The 22,086-nt window shown below is 39.9% G+C and overlaps 1 protein-coding gene across 4 annotated transcripts in view; it reads left to right on the forward strand.

The window, feature by feature from the left end:
- Positions 1-22,086, forward strand: part of FRMD4B (FERM domain containing 4B) — a 336,715-nt gene that overhangs the window by 234,330 nt on the left and 80,299 nt on the right. For all 4 annotated transcript variants that reach the window (XM_082849085.1, XM_082849084.1, XM_082849087.1 and 1 more), the window contains one exon: positions 3,550-3,634. In XM_082849085.1, the coding sequence (XP_082705211.1) occupies positions 3,550-3,634 (85 nt within the window). The remainder of the gene's footprint in view (positions 1-3,549; positions 3,635-22,086) is intronic.

Raw genomic sequence — 22,086 nt, forward strand, 5'->3', positions numbered from 1 at the left:
TTTTTTTTTACATCTTATTAGAGTATAATTGCTTCACAATGGTGTGTTAGTTTCTGCTTTATAACAAAGTGAATCAGTTATACATATACATATATCCCTATATCTCCTCCCTCTTGCGTCTCCCTCCCTCCCACCCTCCCTATCCCACCCGTCCAGGCGGTCACAAAGCACCGAGCTGATCTCCCTGTGCTATGCGGCTGCTTCCCACTAGCTATCTACCTTACATTTGGTAGTGTATATATGTCCATGCCTCTCTCTCACTTTGTCACAGCTTACCCTTCCCCCTCCCCATAGGTTATGCTTTTAATACGATCCCTCTCTGAGATATATATTGAAATAAGTAAAAGTGAAAGAATCACCGAATCTTGGCACAGATAACAGACCCTGAGTTCTCCTAATCTGACCTGGGACTCTTATAGGGCAGGAAGACCCTTCCAAGACTATTTTAACTTTCTAAAAGGTGTTTCATAGGTTGATCCAAAATCTATCACCTTGTATTTTTTTGGTCCACTGATCTGGTTCTGACTTTTTCTTTACTTTTATTATTTTTTAATTTTATTTATTTTTGGCTGTGTTAGGGCTTCGTTGCTGTGTGCAGGCTTTCTCTCGTTGCGGCGAGCGGGGCCTACTCTTCGTTGCAGTACGCAGGCTTCTCATTGCAGTAGCTTCTCTTGTTGTGGAGCACGGGCTCTAGGCGCACGGGCTCAGTAGCTGTGGCTCGTGGGCTCTAGAGCTCAGGCTCACTGCACGGGCTTAGTTGCTCCGTGACATGTGGAATCTTCCCAGACCAGGACTTGAACCTGTGTCCCCTGCATTGGCAGGCGGATTCTTAACCACTGCGCCACCAGCCAGGGAAGCCCTGGTTCTGACTTTTGAAACAATAGAGAACAAACGTACTTCTATTTTACTTGTTTCTGCACACAATTATTTAGGGCTTAGCTTTCCTTATGAACGCTAGTTGAGTGAACAAGAGAGGCAGTCAGGAGGAGGTTCCACTGAAAAGTGTTGTCTACAGGAGTCAAAGGGACCCAGATCAAGACCTCCTCCTGCCTGTGCATGTAGGCGGATCTCTGAATTCAGTTTCTGCATCTGTACAATGGGAATAATGATAGGTATCTCCTTCCCAGGGCTGTTGTGAGAATTAAATGAAACAACGCGTGGAAAGCACTCAGCATGCGACCCGGCACATAAGTAAGAGCTCAAGAAACATTAGCTGTGATCCTGCTGCTGCACTTTCAGGCTGCCCACCGAAAACCTGCCCATCTTATCTCAGTTGACAGAGATAAAAATACTTGTAAAAGCAAAGGAAGCAGGACAAAACCATCACCACCTAGTTGAAACAGAAGGTCCTTCTGCACAGGTCATCTCAGTCCTCTGGCAGCAGCAGGCCTTGAATCCGCCGTCGCAGGGACTCGCTACTCTTGGTGCCTTTCTCTGCCTCCACTGTTTCCCTCTTGACCTGTCTGTCTCATCTCTCAGCCTCTCTAAGAGACCGTACCTGATGGGTTTGTCCGTTCCTTACCCCGTATAAGGAGCCTCTGATGGGCTGATCTCTCTTCTCCCCAGCCCACCTCATAGGATGCTCACCAGCTTACGGACTGGTTGCCTTTGAGTCAGGTGACTGTCCTTGGTCTGTCTGGCCATGGCCAGGAGGCCGAAACTGATGGGAGAATACTCAGATTAGAACTAACTCTTGGCGAAAGCCAAATTATGAATGTTTATCACATTACCACAGAGATGCTATTTACCTATTGTATTTTCTCCACCTGGATTTCTTTTTATCCTATAGAATCCTGTTGTTTTTCCTAGCCTTCAGATATAGTTCAAATCCCACCATGTCCTATCAGCTTTTTTTGTTTTTAAACATGATGCAAGGTTTGCCAAGCCACACTAGTTAGGATTTCTTGAATTCCTACCAATGGCCCTCCTAGGGCCATCGTTATCCCCCCTTTATAGACAAAGGATCTTAGACTCAAAGCTTAAGCCACAAGCCCCAGGCCACATAGCATTAAATTCCAGAAAATGGATTTTTATTAACAACTGTTTTTATTGTTTTACATCCTTTTCTATTATCTCATTTACTCCTTCCAAAACCCTGTGAGGTAAGTGCAGTCCTAACACCCATTTTAGAAAAGACACAGAGAAGCTAACGATCTTGCCCAAGGCTACACAGCTAATAAACGATGGAGCTGGGACTACATATTCTATATGTTTCATATTCCCAAGCCTGCTTTTCCCTCCAACTCTTCCTCTCCCCCTCCTGCCTTAATCCTTAACTTTCCCTTCTCACACACCTAACACTCATGAATCTTCATTAAGCTCACGCATAGGTGAGATAAACCCTTGTAAGTGAAAATATAAAGGATTTATTCTCTTTCTGGAACTTCCCTTGATGATTCAGCATTAAGGGTGGAATTTTTCAAATGATTTTACCGTGGTAAAAAAAGTGGTAAAATCTTTCACGGCCTTTTTAAGCTGCTGGATTTATTTCTCAAACGTTTCCTTATTGTGGAAAGGGAGGAAAAAATACAAAAAGCAAATGCCCAGTGCCTGTCAGGATTTTGCGGGGCTAAGGGCAAGACTACCCCCCGTGCCACTTCAGTCCGGGTTTATCTTGCCGCTCACCAAGTTGAGAGCAAGTTCTCTTCCAGGACCCTAGCTGTGAGCTCTCTTCGGGTATTAAGTCTCTTCATGCATTATTCATCAGTGGGGCTCCAACAGTAGAGAAAACCTTCTAGGCCGCAGCTGGCGCACTCACCCGTGCCAGAGCACCAGCCTTCACCAGCCAGCTTCCACAGGACGGGATGAGGAAAACACAAGACTCTCCTCCCCTCTGCACCTCCTGGTAGTCAGCTCTCTCCCAAAAGAGGGACCTGGCCTCATAGACTGAACGAGCAAAGGCCCAGAAAAGGCAGTGGAGGGAGCGAGGCCCAGAATGCCCTGATTTGCATGAGAAAGACCAATATTAAGTAGTACGAGAGCTCAGCTTCCAGCCAGAGGGAAAGCCTGGAGCCTGGAAGGATGAGAGGAAAGGAGGGAGGGTGCGATTGAAACTCTCCTGGTGGATGGGGGCGAGGTAAACGCGGGGCTCTGACACCCACCCTGGGTCTGAAAACGACAGAGCCACAGGCCTCCAGGTTCAATTATTTAGTAGTGCTTACTCAGCAGACTTCTGTTTTCAGCCCTCAGAGCTCAACTGGGCTTTGTTTCGAAGCTGTCTCAGGTATTCTGAGCTCCCAGAACGTGTGTCGAAGAATGGGCGACCAAGAGTCAAGTTGGCTTTGCAGTTGGTGACCATTTCGGATTTTTCTTTAATTCACCTTCCAACACACAAAAGCCTTCTGTAGAAGATGTTATCTGCATATCCACATAGATTCATACATACACACAGCTGTACATATGTGTCGCAGGTAGCTTTTAAGAGGGAAATAAAGCACAACCATCCCCTAGTTTCTGAAAATTCTCTGCAGGAAACTACATGAGGAAATGAAATCATTGCAGAGAGAAGGGAAGGAATCTGAAGGAACAAACTTCTGTACTGTTTTTCAGGTTTTACATTGAGAGCATATCGTTCCTGAAGGATAAAACCACCGTGGAGCTGTTTTTCCTGAACGCAAAGGCCTGTGTGCACAAGGTAAGGGCCCCATTTGTTATGGTCAGTGGCAGACTCCAGAGGGACTGGAGAAGGAGGGAGCAATGGCAGGGCCTTTGTTTTCATGTTCAAATGGAGAAAAAAAGGACATAATCTTTTTCCTTGACATATCCTTCCCCACCAAACAAATAAACCAAAAAAAAGAAAGAAAGAAAGAAAGGCAGTTCTTCTCAAATTCTGAGTTGGGAAGACAGCCATGTACAGAGGCATTGTGCTCACACAGAATTACCACGGCCTTAAATGCAGTTCATACTCCACACGGAATGACCCAGCAGGACACAAAGATGGATCAAGCAGACTGTGATCGAAGCCTCACAAAAGTCAGGCCAGAAATCTTTTTTAACAGAATACGGCCTACATTGATCGTAATTCAAAACCAGTCTTCTTTAGGGGCTTCTGCTCAAAGCCATGTGTTTTAAGGCAGAGTCTCAGTTACCTGTGGTCAAGGGACCTGTGTTTTGTTTTGTTGTTTCCATCCAGTCCATGGAGGATACACAGCTTTTGTAAAATTCAATACACACGAATTGCTAGAAAAATTATCCCATGCCTGGATGTTGCAGCCATGTCCATCAGATTGCTGTAGCAGTTTTAGACACTCTCCATTTTTATCTTAGCTCCTTGCAGATAAGCGTTGCTTTAAAGGCCTCTAGTCTGGCCTCCTCAAACCATACCCTGCGCAACGGCAGGGAGTCTGTGGGCCAAGATAGGCCCAGCTGGAGCCCAGCTCCTCCCTTCAAGGTTCTGTTCTCAGTTTTCAGGATCTCAGATCCCACGCCTGCTTCCAGGGCCGGTGGGAACCCCTTCTATCCATACATATCACCCTAAATCTGAGGGGTGGCCAGAGACAGCTGGCCTGGAAGGACAAGGGGTCAGACTGTGGGTTAGGACACCTGTACTGGTACTCCTCCCTCAGCCCCCAAAGTGTTAAGGGTGGCCCACTGCACACTTGCAGCTTTAATTAGTGTAAGACTCAGCAAAGAGCAGAGTTTTTGTTGTTGTTGTTTTTATAGTTTTATTGAGATGTAATTGACTACATAATTTTCTACGTCTTATTAGAAGTAATACCCTTGAAATGATCACTACGATCAAGATAGTGAATATAGCCAGCAACTACAGATCTGCTGTTTCTCACAGTAGATTACATTTTCTAGAGTTTAATGTAAGTGGAATCATACAGTAGATAATCTTTTTGTCTTTTTTCAATGAGCATAATTGTTTCGAGATTCATCCATGTTGCTGCATGTATCGATAGCACTTTGCTTTTTATGGCTAAGTAATATTCCACTGTATGGCTATACCTTACATTGTTTTGTTTTTGCTTTTGTTTTTTTGGCCGCACTGCATGGCATGCAGGATCGCGGGATCTTAGTTCCGCGACCAGGGATTGAACCCGTGCCCCCTGCAGTGGCAGCGCGGAGTCTTACCCACCGAACCACAGGGAAGTCCCTATATCTTACATTGTTTATGCATTCACCTGAGCGTTTTTTTTTTTTTTTCCTTTTTCTCCCAGTTTTACTGGGATATAATTGACATATAATATTGTGTAAGTTTAAGGTGTACAGTATGATGATTTGATATGTGCACATATTTCAAAATGATCCGTTCACCTGTTGATGAACATTTAGATTATGCAAGTTTGGGGACTGTTACAAATAAAACTGCTATAAACATCCATGTACAAGTCATTGTATACACATATACTTTCTTTTCTTCTTGGGCAAATACCTGAGAGTAGAATGGCTAGGTCATATGGTAGATAGATTTAACTTTTTAAGGTTCTGCCAAACTGTTTTCCAAAGTGGTTGTGCTATTTTAAATTCCCACCAGCAGTTTCTGAGATTTCTAGTTCCTTCATATCCTTGTCAACACATGGCATCAACATCTTTTCCATTTTAGCCATTCTAATAGGAGTGTAGCAGCATCTCATTGCAGTTTTCATTTCCATTTCCCTGTTGACATATGATGTTTGAGTGTCTCTTATGTGCTTATTTTACCATCATTATATCTTCTTTATGTTTGAATCTTTTGCCCAGTTTCTTTGGGTTGCTGTTTTCTTCTCATGAGTGTTCAGAGTATATATATTCTGGATATAAGTACTTTATTGGTTATAAGGATTACAAATATTTTCTCCCAGTCTGTGGCTTGCTGTTCATTCTCTTCATGTCTTTCAAAGACTAAAAGGCTTTTATTTTGTTGAAGTCTATTTTATCAATTTGTTCCTTTATGGGTTGTGTTATTGTATCTCAGTAAACTTTGCCTAACCCAGGGTCACAAAGATTTTCTCCTGTGTTTTCTTCTAGAAGTTTTAGAATTTTAGGTATTGCATTAGGTCTATTATCCATTTTGAATTAATTTTTATATATGACACAAAGTTCAGATTGAAGTTTTCTTTCTTTCTTTTTTTTTTTTTTGCATATGGCTATTCAGTGGCTCCAGTGCCATTTGTTGAAAAGGCTGTCATTTCTCTATTATGTTGCCTTTGCACCTTTAAGAAAAATTAGTTGTCCATATATGTGTGGGTTTACTTTTGGACTCTATTCTGTTCCATTGACCTATTTGTCAGCCTTTATGGCAATAATATACTGTTTTGATTACTGCAGCTTTGAACTGTGTATTGAAATCAGAACAAACCTTAACTTTGTTCTTTTTAAAAGTTGTCTTATTTATTCTAAGTTTTTTGCATTTCCATATAAATTTTAGAATCAGCTTGTCAATTTCTACTCAAAACAAACAACCCTACTGATACTTTTATTAGGATTGCATGAATTCATAGACCAAGGTGGGAAGAATTGACAGTTTAACAACATTGAGTCATCAGACCCATAAACAAGATATATATATATATCCATTTATTTAGATGATATTTAATTTCTCTCAGTAGTTTTCAGTATACAGGTCTTTTGTTAGATATGTCCCTATGTCTTACATATTATTTGATACAATTGTAAATGATACCTTTTTATTTCAATTTCTGAATGTTCATTATCAGTATATAGAAATCGAATTGATTTTTGTGTATTGATATTGAATCCTGCTAACCTCATTTATAATTTTTGGTAACTTTTTTGTAGATTTCATCAGGTTTACTTTATAGATCATCTGCTAATAAAGATAGCTTTACTTCTTCCTTTTCAATCTGTGTGCCTTTTTATTAGTTGTCCAGTTTATAGCCGTAGTTCATATTTTCTTATTATCCTTTTAATATGTGCAGTCTATAGTGGTATTGCTTCTCTCGATCCTGATATTAATAAATAGTGTCTTCTCTCTTTTTTATTTCTTATCATTCTGGCCAGACGTTTATCTGTATTGAGCCTCTCCAAGAATCGGCTTTTGGTTTCAATGATTTGAAATTTTTTTCTACTTCATTGATTTCTGCTATGATCTTTATTAGTTTATATTTTATCATTATTATTGCCTTTCTTCTTCCTTTGGGTTTAATTTGCTCTTCATATACCAGTCTCTTAAGATGAAAGCTGAGATCACTGATTAAAGATGTTTCTTTTCCAATATATGCATTTATTACGGTAACATTTTCTAAGTACTGATTTTGTATTCCACAAATACTGATATGTTGTGTTTTCATTTTCATTCATTTGTAAATATTTTAAAATTTCCTTCTTGATATATCTTCATTGGCTCATTGTTATTTAGAAGAGTATAGTTTGGTTTCCAGAAATTAGGGGACTTTTAGGGATCTTTTATTTACCTCTAATTAAATCTCACGGTGGTCAGAAAACACACTTTGTGTAAATTAAATTCTTTTAAATTTAATGTGACTTATTTATGGCCCAGAATATGCTTCGTCTTGGTAAGTGGTCCATGTGCACTTGGGAAGAATGTGTATTCTGCTATCGTTGGATGGATGTTCTATAGATGTTAACCAAGTCAATTTGATAGTATTGTTTAAGTCTACTACTCTTGCTGATTGTGTGTCTACTTCCTGTATCAGTTATTGACAGAGAGGTACTGAAATCTCTAGCTATGATTGTGGATTTTTCTGCTTCTCTTTGTAAGTTCTATCAGTTTTCGTTTCATGTATTTTGAAGTTTTGTTATTAGGGTATAAACATTTAGAAATGCTATATCCTCTTGACTGTGTTTATAGAATGATCCTCTTTATCCTGGTAATATTCTTTATTCTGAAGTCTGCTTTGATATTAATATAACCACTTCACATTTCTTTTGATCAGTGTTAACATGGTAAGTCTTTTCCCATCCTTTTAATTGTAAACTGTTTGTGTCTGTGTCAACTATTTTTTTCTGTCCTCATCCATGCCTCCTTTGCAAACTCCAATTGCACATATACTAGGCCACCTAAGGTTATCCCACAGCTAAATAATGCTCTTTTCTTTTTCTTTCTTTCTTTCTTTTTGTGTTTTATTTTGATAATTTCTACTGCAGTGTCTTCAATTTTATTCATCTTTTCTCTTAGAATTTATTCTGCCATTTATCCCACCCTGTATATTGAAGTTTTTATCTTTAGAAGTTTGAGATTTGGATCTTTTTAAAATCTTGCCTGTGGCTACTTAACTTTTTAAACATATGGGCTACAGTTATAATAATTGTTTTAATGTCTTCATCTGCTTACTCTCTTTTATTTTTTTGGCCACACTGTGCGGCTTGCGGGATCTTAGTTCCCTGACCAGGAATTGAACCTGGGCCCTGGCAGTGAGAGTGCGGAGTCCTAACCACTGGACAGCCAGGGAAGTCCCTTCATCTGCTTATTCTAATATTTGTCTCAGTTTGGGTGGTTCTGATTGATTGATTTTTCTCCTTATTATGGGTCATGTTTTCCTACCTATTTGCATGCCTGATAATTTTTGATTGGATGCTGGACATTTTGAATTGTATCTTTTGGGGTGCCACGTATTTTCATATTCCTTAAATATTCTTGACATTTGTTTGGGGTTACAGTTTAGTTACTTGGATGCAGTTCGATTTTTCAAGGTCTCACTTTTAAGATTTGTTAGGCTGGACCAGAGCAATACTCATTCTAGAGTGCCCATGACTGAGGCAAGACCTTCCTCAGTACTCTACTCAATGCCCCATGAATTATGAGTTTTTTCAGTCTGACTGGTGGGAACAGGCACCATTTTCAGCCCTGTGTGAGGACCAGGCAGCATTCCCTTTCATCCTTTTGGCTAGTTCTTTCCCCAGCCTTGGGTAGTCTCCTTCCACGCATGCAGTGGTCAGTACTCAGCTAAATACTCAAAAAAGACCCACTGTATAGCTTCAAGAGTCTCTCTTGGTGCAGCTCTCTTTTCTCTAGCACTCTGTTCTACAAATTCCATCCATTTCGGTTTCCCCATTCTCTCAGCTCCAGCTGCACAACTCCAAAAGTCCACCTTGCTCCATCTGGGTTTCCCCTTCACAGCCTGGAAACCTTCTCATGGCAGCAAGTAGGGACAGTCAGGGTTTACCACATTCAAGGTTCACTGTCTGTTGCTGCCTGATGTTCCGTGTTTTGAAAACTGTTGTTTCATATTTATTGTCTAGTTTTTTACTTTTTTTCAGGAAACAGGGTAAATCCAGCCCCTGTTACTCCATCTTAGCCAGAAGCAAAAGTACTCAAAGCAGAGTTTTTGGCTACTTCTATGAGGAAAGGGAAATGTCTCCGGCACCAGAGACTTTGTGAGAGCCTCTTTTTGTGAGATGTGGGTTTCCTTAAGAACACCATGGTTTGACTGATAAGTAGACACCTGTATAGCCAATGCAGCATTTACTGAGTCAGGAAAATATTTCGTAAACAACAGTTGGTGATCATGTCTTATGTGGAGAAATACAGTTACCCCTTGTGATATTTCTCACTGCCTAGCTGGCCAAGGTCCAAAGAAATAGCTTCGTTGATGACTTGTTTGCTCTGTTGCTAATAGAAGGAAAAATAGGATGCAAATTTTGGCTCGTGGTATTTCTCTTGTAGTTTTGTATGCTATTTCTGTTGGTCTTGAGGAAGCAGAGTTCTTTTAAATTCTCCTCCGTCATATGTCAGGTCCTAGGAGCTCCTTTCTAAATGAGAGTATTCCATGACTTGTCAAAGGATTCAGAACTTTTACAAAGCATAATGTTGTCAGGCACTATGACTTACGTTATTGGGATAATTTTTAAAAATTCATCTGTAGGAATTTACAGTTTGGTATTTTCTAGGTAATATGTAGATGGCTAGTAACGTAATCCCTCCATTAGAAAAATACTCAGTCGTCTTTCTCACTGGACAAAGGTAAGTGGAAGCTGAAAATTCCTAGTTGCTTTATCTAAAAAGAAAAGGTCTACTCTTTTTTTTTTTTTTTTTTTTTTTTGCGGTACGCGGGCCTCTCACGGTTGTGGCCTCTCCCGTTGCGGAGCACAGGCTCTGGACACGCAGGCTCAGCGGCCATGGCTCACGGGCCCAGCCGCTCTGCGGCATGTGGGATCTTACCGGTCCGGGGCAGGAACCCGTGTCCCCTGCATCGGCAGGTGGACTCTCAACCACTGCGCCACCAGGGAAGCCCACAAAAGTGTGCCAGCAGTGTGCTAAGTGGTATACGGTTAATTGCATTTGATCCTCACTGTAGCCCATGAAGAAGGAAACTTGTGACCCCTTTTACAAATAAAAGAACTGAGGCACAGAGAGGTTAAGTCGTTTTCTTAACGTCACAGAGCTATTATGTGGGAAAAGTGTCCTTGGCAAATTATACCAGCAGGACACCCTGGGTCTTAAAAACACCCCCCATTTACCTCAGCTTCCTTTTAGTCACTGCTCTGGGGAAATAAAAGTGTCCTCAATAACTTAGAACTCAGGGGCTATTGTTACAGAGTTGGCAGGTCGTAGCACTAACAAATATTAAATATGAATAATTTACCAGGCACTATATGTATTCATGCATTTAGTTTTCATTCCAACCCTATTAGATAAGTCAGGTAACTTACCTATTTGGTAAGTTCTATTATTATTATCTCCCATTTTATAGATGGGAATATTGAGGTACAGAGGTTAAGTAACATACAGAAACCTCACATAGTTAATAAGTGGAGGAGCCAAGGTTCATCCCAGGCAGTATATTGCCAGAGTCCACGAGTTTAACCATGACACATCCTAGCTCTTGATGGATAAGGGCTGTCTGCCCACTGCACGTGGCATATTTGTGGCATCTGAATTTAAGCTTCAGAAGTGCACTAGTGCCCTTGTTGGTACAAAACCTACCAGAATGTTAGAAACTGCCTATACGGTTCAAGAGTTCCCCAGAAGAGAGCTGTGGTCTGAGTTGTCTTTCAAGTGAAGGCTCCCGAACCTGTTTGGTGAGAATGCAGAGGGCACACTTTGCCTGCACACAGCCATAACCTGTGCCAGGTGGTGATGATGGTGAAATGCCCAAACTGATGCTGGGGAACCCTGGGAGCCCTCAACATGTGGGCTGTGGTCCACCTTAGACAACCTGCAGCCTGCTTGGAAAAGCCTTAAATGCATGAGAAACCCACTGCAGGTTTGCCTGCAGTGATGGTTTTTGGAGGCCTCCTCAACCATACGTGTGATTTTAGTAATCAAACAACATTTATCACTACCACCCCATTTTTAAAATCAGCGATTTGAAGACATGCTTGGAAAATTAAAATAGTATTGGCTACCTTGTCTCTTTAGGTGTGTATAGAATTACTATAATAGAGAGATGACAGAAAATGTGGAAAAGCAAGTGGGGTTCAAGAGGTGCTCTGTGGTAGAGACCGTGCATGGGGGTGGGTGGGGAAGAAGAGGATGGTAGCTCGACTTACTGAGAGCTCAGCAAACAGCCGATACTGATTTTTTCATGTATTGACTCATCTAAAGCCTCGCAACAGCCAATAATGTTATTTAGTGTTATTTTAACGAATGAGCAAATGGAGGCATAAATAAGGTAAATAATTTGGCCATGGGTAAATAGCTCATTAGTAATGAAGTAATCACTAGGCAGTCTGGCTACAGAAGCCATAGTATTTGTCTTTATTCATTCAATAAAAAATTATTGCATTCCAATTAAGGGCTAGGATTTCTGATGAGTGCTGCATTATCAGTGTAATATTTAGCACTGCTACCTTCCTGTGGCCCATCCTAAGTCTTAAGGGTTCTCTCATTTGTGTATGGGTGTGTGTTGTGTTTATTTTAAAGGCAATGTACATGATGGTACTTTCTAACATAATATTTCTGAAAGATACCAGGGACCTTGGAGGGACTGAACATACCCAGAATTCCATGATGTTATGTGTTACTCCTTCCAAAAATCACATAGAAAGCCATTTGAAACATTTTCCTAGTTCTGCAATGCACAAACAGAATTAGGATTTTGTAATCACACACACACACACACACACACACACACACTAATATCGTACTTTAAATCTGCAGCTCAAGAATCTACCTCATGATCATAAGCTATTTTCATATGAAAAAGTTTAAAAATTTTTGAATATTAGACCACATTCTTGGAAATTCAAGAAGTGAATTTGACAAAGGCTTCAAGAAGTCCTTCAGTGTACAGGTGTGTGATTTTGTTTAACCCAATATTTTCCAAACTTACTTGCAGATGTAATTCTTCTTTCAAGCAGTGCTTACCAGTGAACTGCTGACCACACTTTTGAAAGTGATGTTCTAGATATATCCTATACCGTTAAAAAATAAAGCAAGACAACTGTAAGCTTCCTCGGTTTTACCTTAGGTTAGATCTGGCCACAAGATAAAACCTAGGTCTATTCTGATTCTGTTTTTTGGCCGTGCCTCACGGCTTGTGGAATCTTAGTTCCCTGACTAGAGATGGAACACGGACCCTCAGCAGGGAGAGAACAGAGTCCTAACCACAGGACCACCAGGGAATTCCTTATTCTGATTCTTTAAATAAAACATCTTAGGACTCAGTCAAGAGATGTTAACCTGAGTACAAGGCAGTTAGGATCTTCCCTGCTCTAGGCTTTAACAGGAGCAGGTACCATATCAAGATGCAGGAGAAAATGGCTCAGTGATGGCTTCAGAGATTTACTGTGCCCCCTGCTTTCATAAGCACTCATCTCTTTGTACTTTGAATAAATGTGGAAATATTAGTGAGCCAAACATTAATAATCCTATTAAAAAACAAAGTCATTGCAAGACTATCCAATCATGTTTATTTTTATCCTCCCTCATTTCTGGACTGAGGCCTTATTAGGTGTGCCCTTTCATCAGGAGACTTGGGGAGAGTCTCAGCCTGTCACCCACAAACACGCTCTTGCCACACTTGCAGTGATAGAATATGTTGCATAATGTCCTCAGACTGTTAATGCCGTTTGCATTTAAGTGTGTGAACCTGGAGGCACCAAAGCTCTCTTAAAAGCCCCTTCAAAAGGCAATTTGGCCACATCGGTGACAATGAAGAGTCTATCTTTTCACCCAGTGCTCCACCAACTTTAGGAATTAGCATGTGGAAGATACTACTGAAATATGAAAAGATGAATATCAAAAGATCTTAGATTATTATTTCTAACAGCAGGAAACTGAAAACTGCCTAAATGTGATTGAATAAGGATTAGTTAAATAAGTGACCAATCATTCATGTGATAAGAATACTGGGCAGCCATTAAAAAAATAGAATAGCCCTTCTCGGCTGGTGTGGAAGCATGTCCAAACTGCATTGTTTTTTTTTTTTCTTTCATCCATTTTTTTTTTCTCCACACTGCACAGCATATGGGATCTTAGTTCCCCGGCCAGGGTTCGAACCCACACCCCGTGCATTGGAAGGGCTGTGTCTTAGCCACTGGACTGCCAGGGAAGTCCCAAAATTGCATTGTTAAGTTTAAAAAGAACCAAGCTACAGAACAGTAAATATAGTATAATTGTCTTTAACTTTATTTGCTTATATGTGTATGTGTGTGTGTGTGTGTGTGTGTGTGTGTGTGTGTATAAAATGTACTTATAGGAAAAATAGAAAAATATATTGCATAGTATAAATTTTTATTATCTCTGAGAGAGATTATGGAAAGACTTTTGCTTTCTAAGTAATGCTTTTCTAAAATTTTTTAAATAGGATACTTGGATTCATTTTATATCAGAAAAATAGAGACAAAAATAATCAGTGTATTCATTAAACTTTACCTCTTTGAAGCTGTGTGAAGAGAATAAAAACATTCTGTTGATCCCTCTCCCTCCATTAGAAAAATACTCAGTTGTCTTTCTCACTGGACAAAGCTAAGTGGAAGCTGAAAATTCCTAGTTGCTTTATCTAAAAAGAAAAGGTCTACTCTTTTTTTTTTTTTTTTTTTTGCGGTATGCGGCCCTCTCACTTCTGTGGCCTCTCCTGTTGCGGAGCACAGGCTCCGGACGAGCAGGCTCAGCGGCCATGGCTCACGGGCCCAGCCGCTCCGCGGCATGTGGGATCCTCCCGGACCGGGGCACGAACCCGTGTCTCCTGCATTGGCAGGCAGACTCTGAATCACAGCGCCACCACGGAAGCCCACAAAAGGTCTACTCTTAATGACAACTGACAGAATGTTTTTTTTCTGATTGTAAAAATAATACTTGATTGTTGAACATTTAGAAAATACAGAAAAGGACAAAAAAATCAAAAAAGGGAATTGATCCATAATCCTACTACTGATGCGTTAATTGTATTAGTTTGACCTGTTTCTTTCTTTGAAGTATTTTTGTTGGCTGAGATCAGTTGCTGCCTGCATTTTATATTGTGTTAGACTTTTAACTTTTTAGGTATTTTGGCTACGTTGACCTCATCCATCCACTTTTCTTCCTATTTTCTATGTGTTCTTGCAAGAACCAGGATGCAAGATGGGGAAGGATTGCAGGATTGCTTTGAACGTTCACATTTTTATTTCATTAAAGGTAAACTTGCACATTGAGAGTAGGGACCAGGTTTTTTATATGTTGGAGTCTCTAGGACCTAGATGTTACGTAAAAGGTTGCTTAAGTGAACGAGCGAATAATTACAGAATGAACGAAGGGATGGCAGGATTGAGGCATTTTAGAACGTAAAATCAACGAGACCTTGTATCCCCCATGTTTACCGTCTTAGCCCCTGCTACCTGCAGAGGCAGTGTAGTGCAGTGGGGGAAAGGTTCCACTGAAACCAGGCAGTCTGGGTTCAAACACATGGCTTTGGCTCTAACCTGGGCATGTTACTTACGTTTTTAAGCCTCAGTTTTATCGACTGTAAAGTGGGGATCATAGTTCCTACTACAATGGATGAGTTAATATATACCAGGTAGACAGAAGAGTGTCTGAAGCAGACACTGGTTTTTTATTTATTTATTTATTTATTTATTTATTTAGGCCAATTCTGGGTGACTTCTTTTTTTTTTTTCACACATACACACTGTATTTTATTTTCACAGGAGATAAATAAACTGACACCAAGCATTGTAAATGGATGACCACACCAAAAGCAACAACAATTGCAATTACCAAACACGAAACACACTCGTACTATGTCATAATATTGACATTCAGTCCAGTAATCCTCCACTGTAACAGCTCCTTTACTTTGCAGTGAAAATTGATTTGTATATTTTTTGCCTCTGAGTCCTTGTGGGATTTTTTTTTTATTCAAACAGAAAGTCACCAAAATTATAATCATCCTCATCAGTTCACTCAGTGCCATGTAATTAATTTTTTTCATCTTGATCTTTTGTTAGCACTTTTATGAGTTCATCAATTTTCCATTAGAGTTCTGAAAATGCTTATTCATTCAGTTCAGCAGTATAGTCAGTTACCAGAAACCTGTACTTGTCAGAGTCTTTTCCATGGGCAGACACTGTTTTGCTATTAATGTTTTTACTATTATTACTACTACTGTGACATATGACGCTCCCTCATAGGACACACAAGCCCCAGTTCGTCACTCTAGCCTCCTCCGCACTCACCGTGTTCATACTGAAATAATTCCTCATTCCCTGATTAATACCAGCTTTCTCAAGCTTCCATGCCTTTTAATATATTTATCCCTGTGCTGAATGTCTTTCTCTTTTTCATGTTCCTTGCTGAATGCTTTTCTCTCTCCCTTCATTTCCCTCTGGTAAATTTCCACTCATCCTTCTGAACTCAGCTCCAAAGTCCCCTGCCCTTAACCAATTCTTTCCTTCCCTGTGTACCACCACCAACCATATCCTAAAGAAATGAAGTTCCTCCAATCCCGAAAGTATCCTCTAAATACTTCTCTAGCTCTCTTCCCATAGCGTTGACTTGCTTGTTTATATACCTGCCACCCCGCAACTGGACTGATTCCTTGGGATCAGGGTCAGCTTTACGTCCCAGCCACTGGCACAGAGACAGGCATACACTATAGGCCCTCGATAAATATTTGTCAAGTGAGCAAAGTAAATGTAGCTTACACGCACAACTACATTGATCAAATTTTGCAGAATGGGCTTGTGAAAAGATTGAGCCAAATTGAAAATAAGATCTGCGTAACAACCTTAAAATTAGACTCTTTCAATCTTATTTTGTTTTCATTACCTAAGATGGAGCTAGTGTTCCTACGTTCAATTTTCCAGAGTTGATATTGTACTTGTAACCTTGAAACTTCATATACTGAACCCGTTGGAATACCATTTGGGGCATCGCATGATCGGATTTTAAAGCACAGGAGTCTCAGCATATGTACTGTAACCTTTGCTGCTTTATTCACCGTAAATACTTTTTGGAGACGTTTAGGAGAATGGCTGTAAAATCGGCTACAAGGATAGTTTGGCATACTTCTCTGCTCTTAGATTCAAACAGCTTTTCTTGGAATTTCAAGGAAATAAGTCATCAACATTCGATTGCCTTTAGCATGGAAAGGCATTGCAAGTGTATGCAGAGGGAGTCCACTTAATCTTAAAACCTCATTTTAGCCAAATCTTCCGATATATTCTTCTACCCCAACGATTCAGCCAAACTATCTGAACATCGACTTTCCCTTTTCCTTCTTACTAAAGCCAGAGTTACCATATAGGCAGCAACGAAGCAGGAGTGGAAGAAAAGTTGGAGAAATGAATCATCCCAAAAGTCAATAATGAGGTCCTGAAACAATCATGTGACTTTTGTGAGAGGGAAACCTTCTCCTAAAATCTAGAAAGGTATTTGCTAATTTAATACTGTTCCAGCTGCCTATTCATGACAAAGAGACTTTATAAAAGTACACGTTCATGGTAAGACCTATTATTATCCCTGTTTACAGTGCCTTAAAAGAGAGGAATTAGTCTCAGCTCGATTTAAACTAATACAACATGAAGCATATTCCTCTGTAACCAATCCATTACTGTCAGCACCACATTCATGGTTCTTGTCCTGGAATTATTCCATGTAGTGCAACAACCGACAGTTTGAATGGTTACCAAGGATAAAATATATTCAGTATATCTGCTAACCTGGCAGAGTTTTAGTATTTGGGATTTGAGAGTGTTTGTCTACGTGAATGTGTGTGTATGTCTGTGTATTTTAATCCTCAAACTCATTTCAAGATGCTGAAATTATTTAAAGGGTCAGTAACAGAAATTGAATTTTGCAGGCTGTAAGTTCTGTCTATACAGAGGTGAGCGTGCTTTCTGGTAATAAGTAGCCATAGATATTTACACAGTGAAGTCACTAAGCTGAACATCAGAGCTGGTTTGAAGACTAGCCAATCCATGTGGAACAAAGAAATCGAATGCCATGTTTTAAAGGGCTATTGAGGGTTTCATAATCAGTACTTCACCTTTCCCTGCATCATGCAGGGATGCATCACCTTTCCCATGCATCTATGTTTTCCTGATATTGAAATGATGTGTGTCTTAAACCATGAGCATTTAGATCTGTGCTGCCTTGTGCATGTGTGAGAATCAGAGTTTTCATAATAATAGCTTATAACACATGCCAGTTGTAATCCTCAGGGACCTGTCCCCTGTGCTGTTTCGGTTGCCTTGACCACCTCCCTGAGGTGCTAAAGGGGAAGTTGTTGGGTCTTCAGATGAAAAAATCAAGGCCCACCGAAGGGCAAAAGGACATGGTCTTAGAGAACAAGGAAAATGCACTCTAGTTGGCACTACCCGGAGTAAATTTACAAAGAATGAATTATTTGTTCATTGATGTATTGCCAGCACAAGAAGGCACTCAAATATTTGTTGAATACGTTGAACAGAGCCACTAAACACCCAACTGGAATATTTGTATTTCATACTGGTGCCATTTAACATGAATTACCTTAAAACATTTAAACCCAGTGCTGATACTTTTGGTAGACCATCATCTCAGAAAGAGGCTATCGGAATATCGTTACAGCTAAATTGTCACTCCAAAAAAAGTCATAAACATAGTATGATAAATGCTTGGATGGAGGGAGGACGAGGTAGATGGTCAATTCAGCTGAAAATACAATATCTTAAAATCTAGGAAAGGATGAGAAAACTCTGGAAGGTATTTTCTCAATTTATTATAGAAATCAAATTTCTTTGTATGTTTTCTGCTTTTGAAAATGCTTAAGTGGACATCCTTGAAGATTCAAATCTTATATTTCAAAAGGAACATGGCAAAGAAACTTTTAAAAACTAATTTACCCACACCCACTCTGTCTCTCTGTACATCCATCCATTTACCTGTCCATCTATCATCTACCATCTATTTGTCATCTGTTTTTTCAACCCATACTAGAAGCACATGTCATTTGCCTTTCTGGCGTGTTACACATGCTTAAGAGGCCTAAGGAGGAGGTTTGAAAAGCTACCTTTATATTTTTCAGAAAGAAGAAATTGAATGGAAGACTGCCATTTCATAATTAAGGAGGCCTAATATTAATGTTTTACAATATAGATTCATTGGGAAATAGACCAAGTTACCCATTTCAGCTAAACCTGTTGAATTGGCCACAAATAGTTACAATTTAAATTTACTAAGAACACATGCAATATATGCTATAAGAGTACAGTTTACCTCCCAGCTGAAGTGAAGTCAGTAAGTATTTCATGGGTGTTGGACACCAACCAAGATTGTTTTGTTCACTCCTTGGAGAGACCAAAATATGGCTCAGTGCCTGACATGGCAAAGAGTTGGGGCACTATGGAGAGGTGGTCCCAGCTTGAATCCTGGTAGCACCACTAAGAGGGTAGGTGGCCTTAAGCAGTCATCTACTGTAATCTCCTAATTTGAGTCCTCACCTGTGAAGTGAGGTAATAATACCTCCTCATAAGGTTGTCCTAAGGATTCAATGAATTAATATATGTCAGCCTCTTGGAACAGATAGTCAGCACTTAAATGTTCTCGTTTTTATTGCTGTTGTTATTGATAATATTCTTCCAAAATTCCTAAGAGGACTATTATACGATGTTCTCATTTATAAGAAGTACTTGGGCATAAATAACCACCATTATGGCATAAAAGGAGAATGTTGGTGAAAACATTTTAAATGTGGTATATACCCTACTGGAAAAAAATGAGAAACAGGAGGCCCGATCAAATGGATGTACAATAGTCCTAAAAATAAAAGTATCATTGCATATTTACTCCTAGATGCAAAAAGCATCTAGGATGTTAGGCTAGGATACTAACTTTAGCAGTGCTTCTTTATTCAGAAGATTCATTTTAACATCATGACCGTAACTTTCTCTTCTTTCTCATGATTCATCCTTTTCTCCCTCTAATCATCCTTGATTATCTTGCAAGCACCTTGCACTTTTTGGGTTTTTTTAATATGACTAGTTTTTCTTCAGGACACTCCACTGCTACAAATTCAAATTATAATCGTAAATTAGTGCCAGGGTACGTTTAAGCAATTAGAATGCTGTAATTAAATTCTGCTGTGTATGGAATCTAATAATGCATACAGGTAAGTACAAAAGTAGAGAGCTGGGTTCTCAGGGTCTACTGACAGTTATTCATCTGTTCTCCAGTTGTCTCACCTCCTATTTATCAGATGTGGGTGCCTTGGAACCTCCATGCTTATTAGTGGAACCTGACCTATTTAGGCTCCCCGTCTTGCGTCGCTTAACGACTTGGCTGTAGATCACCACACCTCTTATTTTCAGAGCAGTCTCATAAACATTCAGTCCCTTGCTTTGCAACCATGTTGGTGCAAGAGTTTATTACAAGGTTTCAGATACTGGCAGAATGGTGGAGCCAGTGTCACTGATATTTGGCCACGTGACAATACCATTCTTCCTGGGATCAAAAGAAATAGAGCAGAGCCTCCAGATCTCAGAATAGGGGCGAAGTAAAAAGAATTGGGTGGAGGAAGACTCACAGTTCTGATGATATTTTTGTAGCATCATCTGGTAGAACCTTGTTATCAAAATGTTTGGTATTTTTTTAAAGTATAGATTAATTCATTTAAAAATATTTATTGAATGTCCACTATGTGCTACACTAGTGTGCTGTGTGCACAGTGGTGACTTGGATCTCTGCCCATGTGCAGTTTAGAGTTTTATGAGATTAATATCATATTGTCTCAATAATTAGCTTTTGAGTTAGTTTGGTATTTGTTTGTTTGTTTGTTTTCCTTTTCTGGTCCAGGATCCATTTAGGATCACACATTGGTTTTAGTTGTCATGACTCTGTAGTCTCCATAATGGGAAATAGATGTCCAGTCTTTCCTTGGCTTTTCTTACATTGGTATTTTTCAAGAGTATAGGCCATTTGCCTTGTAGAAGGTCTCTCAATTTGTGAAATATGGATTTGTCTAATTCAGTGATTCCAGACATGTATTGTGTTGGCCACATCTTAGAATCATTAGGGAACTTGGTGAAACTACAGAGACCCACAACCTGCCCCGTTTCACCCTATACCACTTCAGTGAGTCTGGGTCTCTCTATTCTTCAGTGGCTTTAGGGTAACTCTGCTATACACAGACGTTTCAGAGCCACTAGTCTGATATAATTTCCTTGTGGCAAGAATACTACATAAGTGATGTTGGGTCCTCCTCAGTGTGTCTCACAGGGAGGCTTGCAACGTTAGTAAGCTTTGTTTTTGGTTAAGGTGGTATCTACCAGATTTCTCTTCATCTTTTCCACTTTGTAATTAACAACTTGTCTGGAGTCAACACTTTGAGACTGTTTGACCATCCTGTTTCCCAACAGTCTTTGATCCAATGGTCTTGGTCTCCAGTGGTGATCTTGGCTAAGCCAGTTAGTACTGTGGTTAGTACCGTGGTATATGGTGATTGTAAATGGTGATTTGCTAATTCTATCACCTTCAACATTTCTTAGCATTCATGGGTAAAGAATAATTTTCCCTTCTTCTCCATCTTTTTAAAAAAATGGTTTTTATTATCAACATGGACTCATGGATTTCTTTTTATTCAATATATTATAATCCCTTCTCTCATTCATTTTGATGCTCTAAAGGCTCCCAGTACCATAGCCTTGGAATCAGCCGTTTTTCCTTTCAGTGGAGAATGCTATCTAGAAACCAAGGTCTGGTTTCTATGTAAACTAGTTGGAACCTCATCCCGAGAACAAAAATATGCACCACGTGTCCACCAAAAAGAAACATGCATTGCACAAACCATACCTGGGCTCCACCTTGAGAAAAGATGATCTGATTCATTTTCCCTTCTTTCTCATTTCCATGTCTGTATATTCACTTGTATTATCCTCCCACAACCAAACACTAACTCATAAACTTTCTCTTTGTTCCCATGTTCATTGTGATCAAGTTTCTGAGAAGCAGTCTGTCCAGATACTTTGATCCTACTGCTTATATCTTTGAAACTGTGATACACACCCACAAAACACCTGTACTTGTTTGCTCTTCTTGTAATGCTTTTTAGTTTTTGAAAACATCTTTTTTTTTTTGCAGTACGCAGGCCTCTCACTGTTGTGGCCCCTCCCGTTCCGGAGCACAGGCCCCGGAAGCGCAGGCTCAGTGGCCATGGCTCACGGGCCCAGCCACTCCATGGCATGTGGGATCTTCCGCGACCGGGGCAAGAACCCCTGTCCCCTGCATCGGCAGGCGGACTCTGAACCACTGCGCCACCAGGGAGGCCCTGAAAGCATCTTTATAGCTCATTTTTCTTTTTTTTCCTCAAAACTCCGTGAAGTTGGGGGACAGATATATTATTTTCCTTTTACATTTTTAGAAAGTGATGCCAGAAAAGTAAAAGATTTTTTGATAAGTTTGCATATATATATATATTCTTGCATATATATATATATATCCTCGTTAACTAGGTACTATGCTAACAGTTCCCATAGCTGATAAAGCCTGAGCTGTGTTCTCATAGTTCAGAAAGCTAGGATTCCTTATTCTGAGTTGAAAATCAAGGCAAATCAACTGTATAGTGAATCGAGAAACATAAGAAGCATTCCCTTTTTGAAAAGGAAAGATAATAATACACCCATCGACATTTTCCTTCACTACTCTTTTAGTTGATATTCTACAAATGTTTTAAGTACCTGCTGTGTGCCAAGTGGTCCTGAAGATATAGCTAGGGTCAAAATAGGTAAAAACCCATGCCCTAAGGAGCTTACCTATTAGGCAGAGGTGATGGTAGATAGGGATAA

This window comes from Leucopleurus acutus (genome assembly GCF_964270905.1).
Source record: "Leucopleurus acutus genome assembly, chromosome: 10".
Taxonomy (NCBI): Eukaryota; Metazoa; Chordata; class Mammalia; order Artiodactyla; family Delphinidae; genus Leucopleurus; species Leucopleurus acutus.